The 15329-nt window shown below is 40.9% G+C and overlaps 2 protein-coding genes across 3 annotated transcripts; one reads left to right on the forward strand and one right to left on the reverse strand.

Moving 5' to 3' along the window:
- On the reverse strand, window positions 1-3012 carry LOC146680048 (C-C motif chemokine 20-like). Its single transcript, XM_085449152.1, has 5 exons — window positions 2932-3012; window positions 2436-2549; window positions 842-953; window positions 573-663; window positions 1-485 (listed from the first exon to the last, which is right to left on the reverse strand). Exons 2-4 carry the CDS (start codon window positions 2497-2499, stop codon window positions 573-575), a joined length of 267 nt encoding a protein of 88 aa, XP_085305278.1. The 5' UTR covers window positions 2500-2549; window positions 2932-3012; the 3' UTR covers window positions 1-485.
- Window positions 3013-8120: 5108 nt separating this feature from the next.
- gclm (glutamate-cysteine ligase, modifier subunit) lies at window positions 8121-13568 on the forward strand. 2 transcript variants are annotated; one of them, XM_085447256.1, is made up of 7 exons: window positions 8121-8484; window positions 10294-10356; window positions 11201-11285; window positions 11633-11689; window positions 11834-11973; window positions 12117-12231; window positions 12722-13568. In XM_085447256.1, the coding sequence occupies exons 1-7, from the start codon at window positions 8344-8346 to the stop codon at window positions 12889-12891; spliced, it is 771 nt and encodes a 256-aa protein (XP_085303382.1). In that variant the 5' UTR covers window positions 8121-8343; the 3' UTR covers window positions 12892-13568. The 2 variants fall into 2 exon arrangements, with proteins under 2 accessions (XP_085303382.1, XP_085303381.1); XM_085447255.1 differs by having other exon boundaries at window positions 8124-8484; window positions 11771-11973.
- Window positions 13569-15329: the final 1761 nt, after the last annotated feature.

The following is a 15329-nucleotide window of genomic DNA, read 5'->3' on the forward strand; positions in this document are numbered from 1 at the left end:
GTTTTTGTTTGCATTTGGACTTTATTTGCAATAGAAAAACACAGAGTACAATTAGAGTGCTGATACAAAAATTAGGAACTCTGTCGTAGATATATACGTATATATAAAAACAAAACAAACTCAGCTTAGTCTTAAAGTGTTTTTTTGCACACGTTCTTTTCTCACATACAGAATACATTTATTCACATTTCAAAGCTGCCAAAGAGTGGCTCATTCCTAGCAGGCGCTACACATCACAGAGAAGGGAACACTATCATAGACTGTTCATATAAAAGACTTTTCGTTATACTGGATATAACTTTAAGAATACAGTTTGTTTCTGTATCAGAGAACCGTGTACATGATTTACATTCACCATCAGCAACAGGAAATGCCTAATCTACTGAAACACAATCCATCTCGTTAAAGATGATATACGATGCCTGACAGAGGCCTGAAGAGACCGCTGTTCTCTCTCTCCTTCTGTTTTTGTTCCTTTTGGTGGCCTACAAAGACACAGGGTTTATGATGATTAATGTGCATTGTCACTGAGAGTGTATGTCATTGTGAGAGTATGTTTTGTATCTTTTTACCTATTGCGGATTTAGCCTCCCCATCTCCTTCTTGACCCATTCGTCATTTGGGTTGGCGCACACAGGTTTTGCCCTTCTCTTCATCGTAAACCTAAACATACACATGGATGTCATTATTTAGAGATGTCAAGTCGTGGACACACATGTGGATCAGTCACTTCCTCAGTAAACAGGACTTTTGCTAATTTATTATGGTGGAATTTAACGATGTGCGAACAGCAAATGGTCAGCAAGCGTCAAAGGTTAAGGACTTAAAAATTGATACTCACAAAATTGCTTTGATGTTGCAATCACCATCTGATTCCTGCTTGGTGTAACTGATGATGTTTGCCTTCTTTCTGATTTCTTTGACGTAGCCGAGGCAGCAGTTCCCGTACGAGCCTGTAAAGTAAGTTAGAGATTTATAAACTATCGCACTTGAAAATGTCGCTCTTGGGGAAGTTGAGCAATCACTCTGTGTGTGTGTGTGTGTGTGTGTGTGTGTGTGTGTGTGTGTGTGTGTGTGTGTGTGTGTGTGTGTGTGTGTGTGTGTGTGTGTGTGTAGCTTTCGTTGCCCAAAGCCTATGAAAACAAACGTAACTTTCTCTTTTTGGTCCCGATTTAGTCCTGTGTTATTTTTTTGGACTATTTACTAGAACAAAAAAGGAAAATATAATGTCTAAGAATCCATACATCCACGATAAAGAATTTATATAACTGGGCCTTTTGAGGATTTTAACAGATCTGGACCTCGGCCAGCAGTGTCCGGGAGAATTTCCATGTTGCCCAATAAAAGTAGCACAGATCTATTTCGGGAACAGAAACAGAGTTTTTGGCATCAGCGAGCGCATGCCATCTAACTGCCTTTCACGGTCTTATCACCTTATCTTTACCATCGCTGAATGTATTTTCCGCTGGATGAAGCAGCCTTGTGTAAACGCCAAGCCAAAATGCTTATACTGTAATTTATATATATTTAATTTTTATTACATTTCAGTAAAGCTACTTTTTTGATGTAAAACGAACTGTCATATTTGGCAGAGGCTGCAACTGATTTCACAGCATGCACTAAGAAAAAAAAGAAAGAAAAAGCCAGCTTTTGTTAAGACGAGGAGTCCTTCCAGGATTTGTTAAATGCAGTGGCACATTGGGGTCCAAGAACCCATCAAGGGGGAAAAACGGGCATTCAGTGATTTCAGAAAAAACACAGCATTGAAAATTGGTTGAGAAAAGACTGCAAATGCCCTAAAACCTGACAGCGGTGGTCTTACATGAAAAACAGAGCTGCGCTAAAGTCTAAAAATACTGGAAATTCAATGACTGCTTTTATATTTTGGCTAAAAAAGTATTAGGATCCTTTTAGATTCTTACAGTACACAACTACTAAAAAGATCTACACATATAAGTGGATCAAAAGTATTGATTATTTAATGTCTGTATTCCTCTAATGTTACAGCTGCGTCCAAAAACGACAGTTTCTTAGACATAAACATCCATTATTTTATGAATTTGTTTTATCTTTAACTTTACTTATTCTGTTGCTGCTTAAATCTGAAGCAAAGTCGCCACATGAAGTCAAGATGACAGATTGCGCTTAAAGCGTTGTGATAAAGGGCTCAGAGCGGAAGCATTTATCTCGTTCACTAAAACGTTTTAAAGGAATATGGCATGGGGAAATGATTAAAACAAGACAGCACATAGTAATGCTCACTTCAAACCAACTATGGGTGCATATTTTTACTGATCCACTTATCACAGATAGTGCTTATCAGCTACTGTAAAAATCTGCATGGTTGCGTTTCGGTGCATTCTGTAAACATTCCAAATTTAAACGAAAATGTTGCAGTTTGTGACGTGAAACCAGACCATTTTTGTTGCACTTACCTTGTGCGAGACTCAGGTACATGCAGGCGAAGAGCAAAATCAAGACAAGAGCGTGAAACTTCATGGCTGCTGTTGTTCTTCCTGCTGTTGCTGCTGTTCTTGATGTGTTGTTCACTGCACAAACACAAGGAGACAAAGAGCAAAGTCAAACTGAAAGTTGGAGCTAGACTCTATCACTCCCACTGCTTTGAAAATGTTGGGCAAACATTCAATTGTTTTCTAAAGCATATCCCTCCCCTCAAGCTCTTGTGAAAGAATACAGTCCTGTCTTTGACCCCTGTCAGGCTTCCAGCTGCTGACAGCTGTTCCTCTTCAAGCACTCTGAGTGATGTTTTGCAAAAAAGCAGGAGTTACAGCTAGAACCCCTACTCTTTTGTTATCGCTCAGACTGGCTTAACCTCAATACATGTGGAACACATAAAAACATTTCTATAAAATCCAGATTGTGAAAGATCAGCACAAGCTGCTTGTTTTATCAGCCTTTAGAGAAACGTACCTGATCACATCCAGTCTTTCAAAAGATGTCCTAGAAGGAAAAATGTTGGTCCATATAAGAGCAGCACTCTTATATTGCACATCATGCTGTGCCCTCCCCCAAATTATCTTGTGCCACACCCACTCAGAATTGTCAGCGCTCCAACTTCATCCCTGAATGCCACTTGTTTTGGAGTGGGCAAAGGGAATCTCACGCTCGTCAACACACATGTCAGTACCACCCAATGACAGTTGGTGTTAAGCAACTGACTCACACCCCATGTACAACAATGCCTTTCATGATAATGCATCTCGCGAATCGCCAAACTTCCTCGCAGACAAGGTGTGCCTGACAAAAATGAAGATAAAATTGGAGTTTATCTATTTCAGTCTCACACTGGCTGCACCGCATGTTTAGGACGGAGTCATGCAGGGGGTCTTGCATGAAAATGATCGCCTTCAAAATTATATGTTTAGAGAACAAGACCAAGGAGAGAGGTTTGGCTTTGGGATTTACAGTTCTTCACACAAACACTGATCCAGTCTCACAGCACTAAAGCTTTCCAGATGTATGACAGCGGCCAAAGTTGGTTTACTGTGGGTTTTCTAATACCAGCTGCAACCATTTACTGTTTATACCACTCCTGAGAAGAGATTCTTTTTGGTGCTACATGAGAAGTTGTCATAAATTTTACCCATCCAGTCCAGATCCTTTATCTCATGCTGGGCTTTTCTGTCTAAAGCCATTTTACCACCTGTGTCCCTTTAAGCCACCGTACTTCTGATTGGCTGCTCCTTGCAAACAGACGATTTGAACAGCAGGTGTTGGGGCTCCTGTGCTCTCACTGTTTCATACATGACCATACTACAGAAATCTATTCTAAACAACAACACAGAGAGCCAAGATCAGAAAACCCTTCTAACTGGAGCTCCAGGCTCACAGTGATTACTTGTACACAAGTTGACTTGATTATATGAAACTTTGGCCAAGTATAACATAAGCATCCGCTACTAAACTAGTATATACATGCAAAAACAAAACAAAAGACGAAGAGCATGGCAGGTTCCCTTTGATACATTGAACTTTTCTGCTTTTTGTCAATCTTTATATTACTTTCCAGGAAGGCCTAGATCGCACTGCCAGGGATAATATTCTAGTGGTAAATATTTGTGCTCTTGGTGTTGGAGCCAAGAAGCAATCATGTAAATACCACCGAGTGGCTAAAACATGGGAGTTCCCAGCACAAACAAAGAAGATACGAACACACTGTCCATTTTTTAGTACACACTGTTGAAGAATGAGTCCCTCTTGCATCCTCTGAAACACGCTGATACAAACAAGATTCTCAATATGCATCTATCAGATGGCGAACGTCCTGCAGGTCTGTGGCTGCAACATGTGGCTACTTTATAAATTTTACTTCTGAGTCTATCCACTTTCTTAGCTGCATATCCAAGTCAGGATTGCAGGGGCGCTGAAGCCTGGACAGGTCCTCAGTCCAGAGAGCCAGACAGTTATTCACACCTAACCTAAACCTAACAAACATGCCTTTGGACAGTGGGAGAAACCCGGGGGCTGCTTTCTTAGATACCATATATCTGTATTCAGCAAATATCTGATTGTGAAACAGTCACCTCCAAATATGCAGCTATAAAAGCCCTCGCGTTTCGTGGGCCCTGGAACCCTGCTCATGGGAATTTCCTGGCTTTCATCAAGAACATTTATGAGGTCAGGCGTGGATACCAGGTTAAAAAGGTCTGAAAACGCTTGGCTCGCAGTCAGAGTTAGATGATATTAGTGTCTACACTCTGGCCAGACTTCTACACCAAAACTGGAAAAAGGATTTAGCTTCATTGACCTCGCTTTGTGCTTGAGGGCTGTGTCATTTCCAACAGGAAACAGGGCTTTCTCTTGACTTCTTAAAAATAAGCAAACACACACTTTCTAATTTCCTGTATATCACAGTAAAGTAAATGCTTGTACTTTACTCGAGAGGCCAACACTCACATTTCTAAAAATTGCTGTGTTCTTTTCAAGGACTACGAATGTCAAGGGCCAAAGTGGAACTCAATGTTATTTTTTAGCCTTAGGCTTTTCCTTCTGTGCCATGTCGGCATGTCTGTAACGAAGAAAAGGCTTACCAGAACAAACCATGCCACGAAAAACAGCCTCGGAGTGAAAACACGGGGGCAGAAGCGAGGATTTACAGAACTTCGTTTTTTTACTCTGGGTGCTGCATTCAAAGTACTTCTTGAGTAAAGTGCAGATAAATGATCTGCAATGTGACAGAATATCATAACTAAAAGCACAAACTGCACAGTGGCCCTTCTCATTGCTGGGATTTTAGGAGTTTGACAGTGTAGGACTATGGTGCAGATTCTTATTTAATTAAGTTTTATTCTAACTGTTGCATATTTATACCATGTCTCACAGTATTGCATTTCCCATTCTTAGGGTTTTATCGCTGGCTGTCATAGTAAAAGACCGAAGTAAAAAAAGTATTAACAGGAAACCTACCAAATGTGCCAAATGTAGCAAATGTAGCACACTTTTCAAGTGTGGGGAAGAAGAACTGCATTTCAGCAGGAAGAGGTGTCCAGCAGAACCTCATCGAGGATTGGATAATGCAAACTACAGGAGAAAGCATACAGAAAGCAACGATGTGCAGATTTGGCACAAACGTATCACAGGTGAAAAGAGTTGAGAGGAGAAGAAATGCTCAGTGCAGCCCGAACCTAAAGCAGCATAACTAAGCTAAGCTTTTAGAACAACCTGATAATCGATGACAAGAGTCTGGACTAGATGGAACAAATGCATGGACGTTATTCAGCAGCGAATAAAGTGGAGCTAATTTGTTTTTACATTTTGTTTATACGGTTTCTAACTTAAATCTTAACACGCAAAGCAAAAGCAGTTCAGACTCATATAGTGCCAATCTTCATGTATGATAAAGACAGGACAACCTTCTTGTGTAATAATGCTCTCCCGTGCCAAGAAGTACAAGAAATGATACAGCCAATTGGGAACAATGTTATTATAGTTGTTACTTTCGTTAACTGGGGGAAAAAAGACTTGTGAAAAAAAATAACTGAAGAGATAAAGTGTACTTTCAAAGCTACCAAAATGAAAACAGTCTTTGGCAGTTCGGTTAAAAGTGACAGCACAAACTGCTTGCAAGAACCAGACCGTTGCTTCCACCGTTGTGTCAGTCCTGGATTATGGTCATGTTATTTACATGTATTTGCATGCATCTTCAGAATGTTTACATTCTGTCTATCATGGAGCACGGAGATTTATTACAAACCTTAAAACTCTGACGCACCACTGTATGTTGTATGCTTAGGTCGATGGTTTGCTTTGTCATTTCATAGACTCTCTCAACCACTGCTGTGTTCTTATTTATAAAGCTATTCTTGCTAGATCGCATCCTAATTACAGAAAAATGTGGGAAGTTATTGTCTTAGGTCCCCAGACCGATACCTTCTGTCTGTTCCAAAGATTCACAATGAATTTAGAAAAAGCATTAGGAGAATTCGAATGCAATTGCAACTGTTTCCCTCTGGAAACAGCTCCAAAGTTAACAAAACACTTAAGGAACTGATCTCACTAAATGAATTCAAGGTGATTGTGAATGATTTGACTGTAGAGGTTTTGTCTGAACGTGATTCACTTATTTCTTTGGCCCAATGCGATGATGTTTATTGATGTTTCAGAGTTCATAGCCACTGAGGTTCACAAACTTTGGTTGTTTTTGTGTTGTATTTGCTTATCGGCTGTATTTTAGTGTTGTTACTTTGCATATTTTTTTGTTGCCTGTGTGTGTGTGGGTCTGTATGTTCTAGGTTGTGCAACTCTGTTGGCTGTACTTCTGTCTTTCTTGGTCAGGGCGTTCTTGAGAAAGAGACTTTTAAATCTTTAAAGAATCATAGTTTCCTGGTTAAATAAAGGATAAATAAAACAAAAAACAAGTGAAAACAACAAATCTAAACTAAACTTAATTAAAAACTAATTAGAAAATACAAAATCATAGAAACTATTAACTAAAGCTGTTACCTATAAAAAGTCAAAAGTATTAGAAAATAAATTGGAATTAAATTTGAATTTGAAAATTTGAAAATGCATGCAAGTTTAAATAAAGCATTAGCGACATTATACACAGTAGTGTCAGTTAATTAGGTACATCTCTTTAATGCACATATATAATCAGTCAATCAGATGACAGCAAACCAGTACATTTAAGAATGTTGATGAGATGACCTGCTAAACTGAGCATGAGAATTGGGAACCAAGATGATTTAAGTGACTTTGGCATCGTTGTTTTATGAGTATTTATTAAACTAATGGGATTTTTCCACACAACCATCTCTAGGGTTTTACAGAGAATGATCCCCAAAATAGAAAATATCAAGTAAAGTTCTCTGGGGGAAGATGCTTTCTTGATGCAAGAGGTCAAAGGAGAATGACTAGACCGCTTTGGGCTGATGGGAAAGCAACTCAGATAACCACTCATTAAAACGAAGGTATGCAGAAGAGCATCTCTGAATGCACGGCATGTCAAACCTGGAAGCAGATAGGCAACATGAGCAGAAGATCACAACAGGTTCCACCACTGTCACCTAAGAACAAGAAACTGAGGCTACAGTTTGCACAGGCTCACCTGTGCATATTGGCACTCTTTTGTTGGTGCATTGTTTATACACCACAGCCTACCTGAGTGTTGTTGCTGAGAATGTCCATCCCTTCATGACTGCAGTGAACCCATCATCTGATGGCTGCCTCCAGAATGATAACAGTCCATGTTACAAAGTTTAGGTCACCTCAAACTGGTTTCTTTAACATGGCAATGACTCACATGAACTCCACAGTCATTACATCTCAATCCAATAGAGCACGTTTGGGATTTGGTGGAACAGGAGATTTTCACTGTGGATGTTCAGCCAACAAATCTGCAGCAACTGTGTGATGTTATCATGTGAATATGCACCAGAATGTCTTAGAACTATTTTCAGGACCTTGCTGAATTCACGCCACAAAGAATTAAGCCGGGCACTGAAGGCAAATGAGTAAATGCCTTGTTAGTAATGTTTAGACACCGCCATCCAGTGGTGGGACTTGTTCGGTGCAAGAATCCGCTCCATGAATCCAGTGCGGTGCGCTGGATGTCACTCCATGTTGTTATCCGGACCAGCTCTCTCATTCCACCGCCGCCGCTATGTGGGCGTGACACACCGGCTTACGAGTAACAACCAAACCAGCTAGTCAGCGCTGAGTGCAAGTCATCCTGACCACATCATTTTGACAGTGCCGGTGGGGGTCTGTGTTGCAGTGTGCTTGTCCAGCAGTCAGTGACGGAGTGACAACACTACTGATGTCACATTTCACCGCAGCCAACTAAACAGTTTAGCAGCTTGTTAGCCTAGCGTCCGAGAGCACATGGATTCTCAAAACACTACCAACACCAACACTGAGGCGAAGATGCTGCTGAGTCACGCGAAGACCTTCAGGCTCCACACCGGGAATCTGGTCAACCGAAGTCGCCTGAAAAAGAAGTGTCCGGGCTCTCCCAGCGAGGAGGTAAAACATAACAAGACGGTTGGAAACGGCAGTGGCATGTAGCCCGTTAGCTTAGCGCCTAGCTAATTATTCAACCTGATATTGATACCGACGAGTGGTAACTGATAGGCCTGGGTAAGGTTACACATAGAGCTTATATGAAGAGAAATATGACTGAAATACATTCGAAAATATGCATTTCATATCCCATCCGTCCATATTTAGACGCATATGTGGGCTAAAGTGGTGTAGCTCATCAGTTTCACTTTAATTTTACTAGTGTGTTAAAGGTTCGTAGTGTAACCAACTTTACGATCCGGCCTAAGGCAAAAGTTTACAGACACGAGGCTGTGAAAACCACTGTAAATACAGACCCGAGAGCTTCAAACAGGTGTATTACCCGCAGGTGATATGATTAACTGACAGCCTGAAATGTGACAACAAAACCAGCACTTACAGTGTGCTCTACTCTCATAAAATGCTCATGTGTCAGTAATAAACATATTGATACAGCGGTTGATTGGTTTATGAGTCATTCACGGCTAAACAATGAACAGAACATGTCAGAGCTCCAGAGCCTAATAGTTACATAACTGTCTAAACATAAACTACTAATCTTCACTTTTGTTGAAGCTGTAACTGTTTAAACATTTCGTTTAATAAAATCCTTTGTCAGCATTTTGATTTAGTAGTTGAAAGTTGAATAGTTGGTGAACTGAATTGTTTACAGTGTTATATAAAGGCAGGACTGCTGGGAGGGTTTGGTTTCGACTTGTTCCTGATTCAGCACAGCATTCATTCATTAAATCCTCAAAAATAAAGACATGGCTTGCAGTTTTCTTGGCTACATTTTGGGTGTAACTTACCCTAAAGTGGCACTTGTAGTCTTTTTTTTATCAGCCATAGCATAGTGGACAGGTTGTTGTTGTTGTTGTTTTTTTGTTTTTTTGCAAATGGTGTGCAGAGCAGTGCATGTTGAATAGTGTAATAAGACTTTCTCCGTCCTGTATGTGTGTTTCTTCATGAAGTGTGATCCTGCGTTTGTCTTCTGTAGTCAGAATTGTGTTTAAGGTGGTTTGGTGGCTCTCTCTATATAAGATCTGCAATCAAAGACAACTTTTACTGCCACAACAGGGGAAAAAATGAGTTATCACAGGGTAGGCTTTTAAGGTCATTACTGAAAATCTGTTTTGGAACACGACACATGTGGCTAACTTCTCACAAAATGCTATAGGGAGCAAAATCGAGCTTTAGGAAGTAATTTTTTCGACACAGTCTTTTGCAGCCCTTGCCTTGCACAAACTATGGGCAGTGTTCAGTTATGTAATTTACTTCTGTAGGACAAATTACTACATGTGTGTTCATGTGTGGCCAACTTTGCAATCATGTGACCACCTTAAATAAGTTGTGAGCCTTTTGCCATTTGTGATATCTGACTGATATGAGCGAGGTGTCAAAGCTAAGGTTATTAAAGACATTTTTCAGCAGCTACAAATCCTGTTAAACCAGTCACAGTTTGTCTTTCAAAGTCTCACAACACTAATGAACCTGTCTCACTCGTTCAATTCAAAACAACTGATGCAGCAAATGTCACAAATATCTTTGTGTTCATAGGTTAATAGGTTGACTTTTCTTTATATAAACAAAGCATTCAGTTCACCTTAAACTGGACCGATATTGGATACCTTTAAAGTCGGTCCAGCTGATGTCATTACTTGTCATGTTTTCGGAGCAGCATATTCCAGCTGTTTGGGAGTCTGCTGATGAGCTCCAGCTGTCTGCATGTCTCATGGTCGTTGGCCTAACCGTAAGTCCGTTTTGATGTTTCAGCTTCGAGACTGCATTCAAGCCTCGCTGAGCGAATGGATTTCCACAACAAAGCTGTCATCCAAGGTGGGAAAACTATTTCAGCTTTCTAATGTTTCAGCCGTAGTAATTAACTCCAATATATAAACCAGTTTGTCAGAGAGTTTGTGCCTTTGGGTAATACACAGCTGCGATAGTCAGACCTGCAGTAGGTGAATGTCTCACTGTCAGTCAGATGGAGTCCAGTGCTTGGGAAAGTAAAATAACGCAATAGATGTAGATGGACATCAAAGAAATTCTCTAGGCTCTAGGCTGTCATGGTGAATGTTCATGCAGTGCTGCCTGCCAAAGGCGCCATACCAAATGTGCATCTGTCTGTTAGCTTAAGGGACTGGGGGGGGGGGTGGGACGTAACCTTTTATGGAGGAGTTTTTTCCCCATTAACTTTAAAATAAATTGGAGGGCATTGGATGCAGTGTTTTTACCCTTTTATCATGGTCTCAAAATACTGAAATGAAATAAAGGAGGCTTTAGGAACTGTTGTAGTCAACCAGCTCTCCTGCTGAACTCACTCCCACTGTGGGTATTTTTTTGCTTGGATCAGCTAATCTGCCTCGGCTTATATCACGAGGCCCACCGGACTCAGTGGGAGGTTTGAAAGAGCTGAAGTAAGAGGCCTTAAATATATCCAAATGCAAGTCTCTTCTCGCTTATGGCCACCAATAAAATCTTTCAAGTTCACGGTTCAGCACGTGAGAAAGCTCCTCACCAGTGTCACCTGTCCCTCTGTCATATTTATGGCCTGAATGGTATATTTGTACATATGTACAACATACACATATAGTAAAAACCAGGTGAGACTGGCCGTGCCACATTTCTCATGTCGGATGAGGGCGGTGATCAGACCGCTTTTCTTTACTGTCTAATGCAGGACTTGACTGACACACTGGAGTTCTCCATACCAGAGGCAACAGACGCAATCACACCTGAAGAGAGAGAGGAGTTGAAGGTTTCAGGTCAGTGTTGGTTGCTGTCCCAGCAGAGAGCTGGATCAGCCAGTTACTCGCTGACCTGTAGGTACCTCATCACCCAGCTTGGCGATTTAAGCCAAGGGTCATGGTTGACGTTTTAGTCGACATGAACTTTGATGTCACCACACCTTTTTTTTTTTTTTTTTTTTTTTTAATCAACACGTCCTCCTGTCGATCAGATAATATCCAAATTAAATTGCTGATTCAGATAACTAATGGATTAATTCAGAGCATCTCCACCTAATATCTGGCTGACTGCAGAATAGAGTTGGTAGTGATAGAAGTGGCAGTCAGCAGAGGAACCAGCTATTCATGCTTTGTTGTTTTCACAGTCAAGCTGTTCCTGCATGAGTCTGGTCAGTCTTCCATCAAAGACGCAGTGGAGATGGGTGAGCTTTAAATTTCTTCAACAAAAGTAAAAAACAAAAAGCTTCTTAAAACCTACAGCCTTATTTGTCTGTTATCCGTAGCCTGCCAGACGCTGGCAGTGTCCCAGCTTGACTCTGTTATCATTGCTCCACCCGGGCCCTCAGACGGCGACAGCCAAAGTTTGGCCCACCTTCAGCCAGCCTGGGAGGAGCTGGAGGCTCTGGTTAGAAGCAAGCAGATCGCCGCTATTGGCACCTCTGACCTGGACAAAGATCTGCTGGAACAGCTCTATAAGTGGGCTCAGGTCAGTGGGAAGCTTTGTACATGCGAGCTTTAATCTGTCATCGCCAGTCAAAAGTGATGCTGACTTCTGATTAGGATAGCACATGAGAACAACGATCTGTTATCTGCTACGATTCCCTCATCACCTTCCTTTTCTCGGAGCAGATAAAGCCCAGCAGTAACCAGGTCAACCTGGCCTCCTGCTGCGTGATGCCTCCAGACCTGACAGCGTTTGCTAAGGAGTTTGATATCCAGCTGCTGACGCACAATGATCCCAAAGGTAAAGATGTTGACGGCTGGACATATAGTTGTTTTTAAATTGTTACTAAGTAAAACTGGAATGCAGCTAATGTTTCTATAAATGCAACATTTATTCCAATTCAAGTTTTGTCCTAATTCAAATATTCAAACAAAATAGAACACTGAAAATTTTCTGAGCAGCTAAATCATTCCTGTAAGATTAAAAACGCATACCAGGGATGCAGGTATACCTGCAGGGTTGATAAGGTGACCCGGTAATCAGAGGCCTGGCTGTTTAACCCAGTCTCAGGCCATTTATTGCATGTCTTCCCCCTGCTCTGTCTCCCTGCTTTGCTGTCTCCTCTCCATGTCCTTTGTCCTTGGGCTGCTCAGTGGCTTTAGTGGGATGCTTGTGACTTCCCACTTTGTGTAGTATAAGTTGCATTCTGTAGTTTACAGTAAACTGTGACTGTTATTTATTTATTGAGTTTTAAACTGCTCCTTCTTTGCACTGATTTCTTTTTTTCCAGAGCTGATATCTGCAGACACGTTTCAGGAGGCGGTGCGGGCGGGAGCGCAGGACCTGAACATCGGTGACTGGAGGCTGGAGTGGGTCCTGCGCTACAACGTTATTGTCAAGAGCAGGGGCATCATCAAGTCTAAGGGCTACCTCGTCAGTGCAAAGAAGACAAGCACCTAGCACCCAAACTAGAGAGAGCGGGATGAAGCCATTTTCCTCCGTTTTTATTCACACACATGGAAAGTTACAGCTCTGAATAATGGGTGCTGCCAATCATTATGAATCATGAAGTCATTGTTTAACTGTACGGACGGGTTGCATCTTCCTCATCTGTGATTCATTCGGTTAAAGACACGCGGGTGTTCTTTACCACTGTCTCCATGAGATTTAAAGTCGGACATGAACGTGCAAAGATCAACTCCACTGTCAGCTTTGAGAGAAAAGACTGATAAATTGAGATTAACACATGGTGACTCACCGTGACTAGTAAGGTAACAGATCTGGTGTAAATCAGCGCACCAGAGGCCGCTTTAAAGGTGCTGCTCGTTAAACCTCCATGACGAAGGTCTCTCAACCATACTCTGATATGAAGTGCCTCGCATCTGCTCCTCCTGTTATCAACCCTGCTTTGTCTTCCCCGCGTCTGTGTGAATCATGCTTTAAATACCAGTCTGAGTGAAATAAGTGCTAAAGCAAGAGAAGCGCAGAGGTGTGGACTCGAGTCACATGACTTGGACTCGAGTCAGACTCGTCATTAATTTTATGACTTTAGACTTGACTTGAAAAAATGTTCTAAGACTTGTGACTTGACTTGGACTTTTACACCAATGACTTGGGACTTGAATTGGACTTGAAAAGACTTGATATTTTACCCCAAATATAAAATTTAACATGCATATTATATGGAGATTGAAAATGTGACGTCATTCACGGGTAGAACCGCAAAGGATTCTGGGAACTCGTGGCAAGCGGTACTAGCGCACGCAGGCTTTCAATTAAAATCAGTTATACAGCGATAAAAAGAAACACAAAAATGTCAAGAAGCTGTTGTATTATTAACTGCAATAGCCGGTCGCATGACAGCCACGGGAAGCCGACGGGTAAAGAGATCGGTTGTTATCGGATTACGTCGTTGAAGAGAAATTGTTCAAACCATGTTTCCGAAGTAACAAAGAGGCGACGGATGGCCTGGATTGCAGCCATTCAAAGATCAAATATAACGTCCCAGAACCCTCCAGCTCACAGGTTAGTCTGCTCCAAGCATTTACACGAAGGTCAGTGTTTTTTAGTAGTTAATACGTCATTTTCATAACATAATTGGTGATATAGGTTACAAGCAAGTCTGGCGCTGAACAGAAATTGTCGCGCTATGCTCCTTTATTTATTGTGCATAAATAGTGAATTGTCCTGACACAATATTGCGTTTCGCTTCTGTTATTATGGTACACTGACAAAAACATGTACTTTTATTCACAGGATAAAACAGGTTTTTTGTATCACTAATTGCCCAGTACGATTACAGCATACAGTATTATTGTCACTGCTACATTTCTGTGATGCTACCAGAAATTATTTCCACTACTAATTAATTACCGTTGAGCTCAAAGGTCCTATTAATAAACGGTTAACGAATGTGTATTTATGACGACGATTTGTGAGACTGGTAAACTTATGATACTTACGATGGTCTTTCGTTCTACACGGTGCATTTCAAGGTCCTGCACCCATCCGTCGGTAAACTGTACCTGGGCTTGTTGCAGTGACCGGAAGTTACTAAACTTCATGAGTGTATGCACTCACTCCAAGAACCGTATAATTATAAATATGCATATAAATATGCTACGATGAGATAGCTGACTTCATCTAACTAGCAAATGTTTTCCAGGCTACGTTGGTGATACAGTTTTTTTTAATGTGTATGATATTTTTGTCATGCGATTTTAAAGCCGGTCCTACAACCGCATCCAAGAATAACATGCAGCTTATCTCAGAACTGTCGGTGAAAATTATTCTTGGAGCTAGGTTTAATTGAGCTGCATTTTAAAGAGGTGCAATTTCACAATTTGTGTATATTTTCTAAGTTCACTATTTTGTATGTGTTGAGAAAAACACAGATTTTAAAATTACATGGTCTAATATTTACATTTAGCATATAACTGCAACATTATTTTTTCGTTTGTTTTTTTTAAAGACTCGAAAGGACTTGAAATTCAAAGTTTCAGACTTGTGACTTGACTCGGACTTTTACACCAGTGACTTGAGACTCGACTCTGACTTGCCTGACATTACTTGAGACTTGACTTGAGACTTGAGGATAAAGACTTGAGACTTACTTGAGACTTGCAAAACAATGACTTGGTCCCACCTCTGGAGAAGCGTATGTGGAAAGAGGGAAATTATAACTTGTGGGGAGCAGGATTTTTCATGCTATATAATATTTACATTCCTTCGGTTATAAAACCGTTAACATGCGTGTGACGGTTGGGTACTCGGGTGGTGGTATGATGGGAGTCTGAATTAGACTTTAACCTGTAAAGCAGACAGACATGTGAGCTCATATAACTCTGTTCTGTTATGCTCTTTTTTTTTTCATTTCTTTTTTTTTTAACCATGTACTT

The sequence above is a fragment of the Copadichromis virginalis genome, linkage group LG23 (genome assembly GCF_057382275.1).
Source record: "Copadichromis virginalis isolate Kocher_CV1m ecotype Utaka linkage group LG23, C_Virginalis_male_GT1.1, whole genome shotgun sequence".
Classification (NCBI taxonomy): domain Eukaryota; kingdom Metazoa; phylum Chordata; class Actinopteri; order Cichliformes; family Cichlidae; genus Copadichromis; species Copadichromis virginalis.

Bases quoted from the DNA above. Each gene is read 5' to 3' on its own strand.
- gclm (XM_085447255.1), top strand. From the start codon at position 8,344: ATGGATTCTCAAAACACTACCAACACCAACACTGAGGCGAAGATGCTG. The intron at 11,974-12,116 runs GTCAGTGGGAAG...TTCTCGGAGCAG, and splicing joins AGCTCTATAAGTGGGCTCAG to ATAAAGCCCAGCAGTAACCA. The intron at 12,232-12,721 runs GTAAAGATGTTG...CTTTTTTTCCAG, and splicing joins GACGCACAATGATCCCAAAG to AGCTGATATCTGCAGACACG.
- LOC146680048 (XM_085449152.1), bottom strand. From the start codon at position 2,499: ATGAAGTTTCACGCTCTTGTCTTGATTTTGCTCTTCGCCTGCATGTAC. The intron at 954-2,435 runs GTAAGTGCAACA...CTTACTTTACAG, and splicing joins GTACCTGAGTCTCGCACAAG to GCTCGTACGGGAACTGCTGC. The intron at 664-841 runs GTGAGTATCAAT...GTGTATGTTTAG, and splicing joins TGCAACATCAAAGCAATTTT to GTTTACGATGAAGAGAAGGG.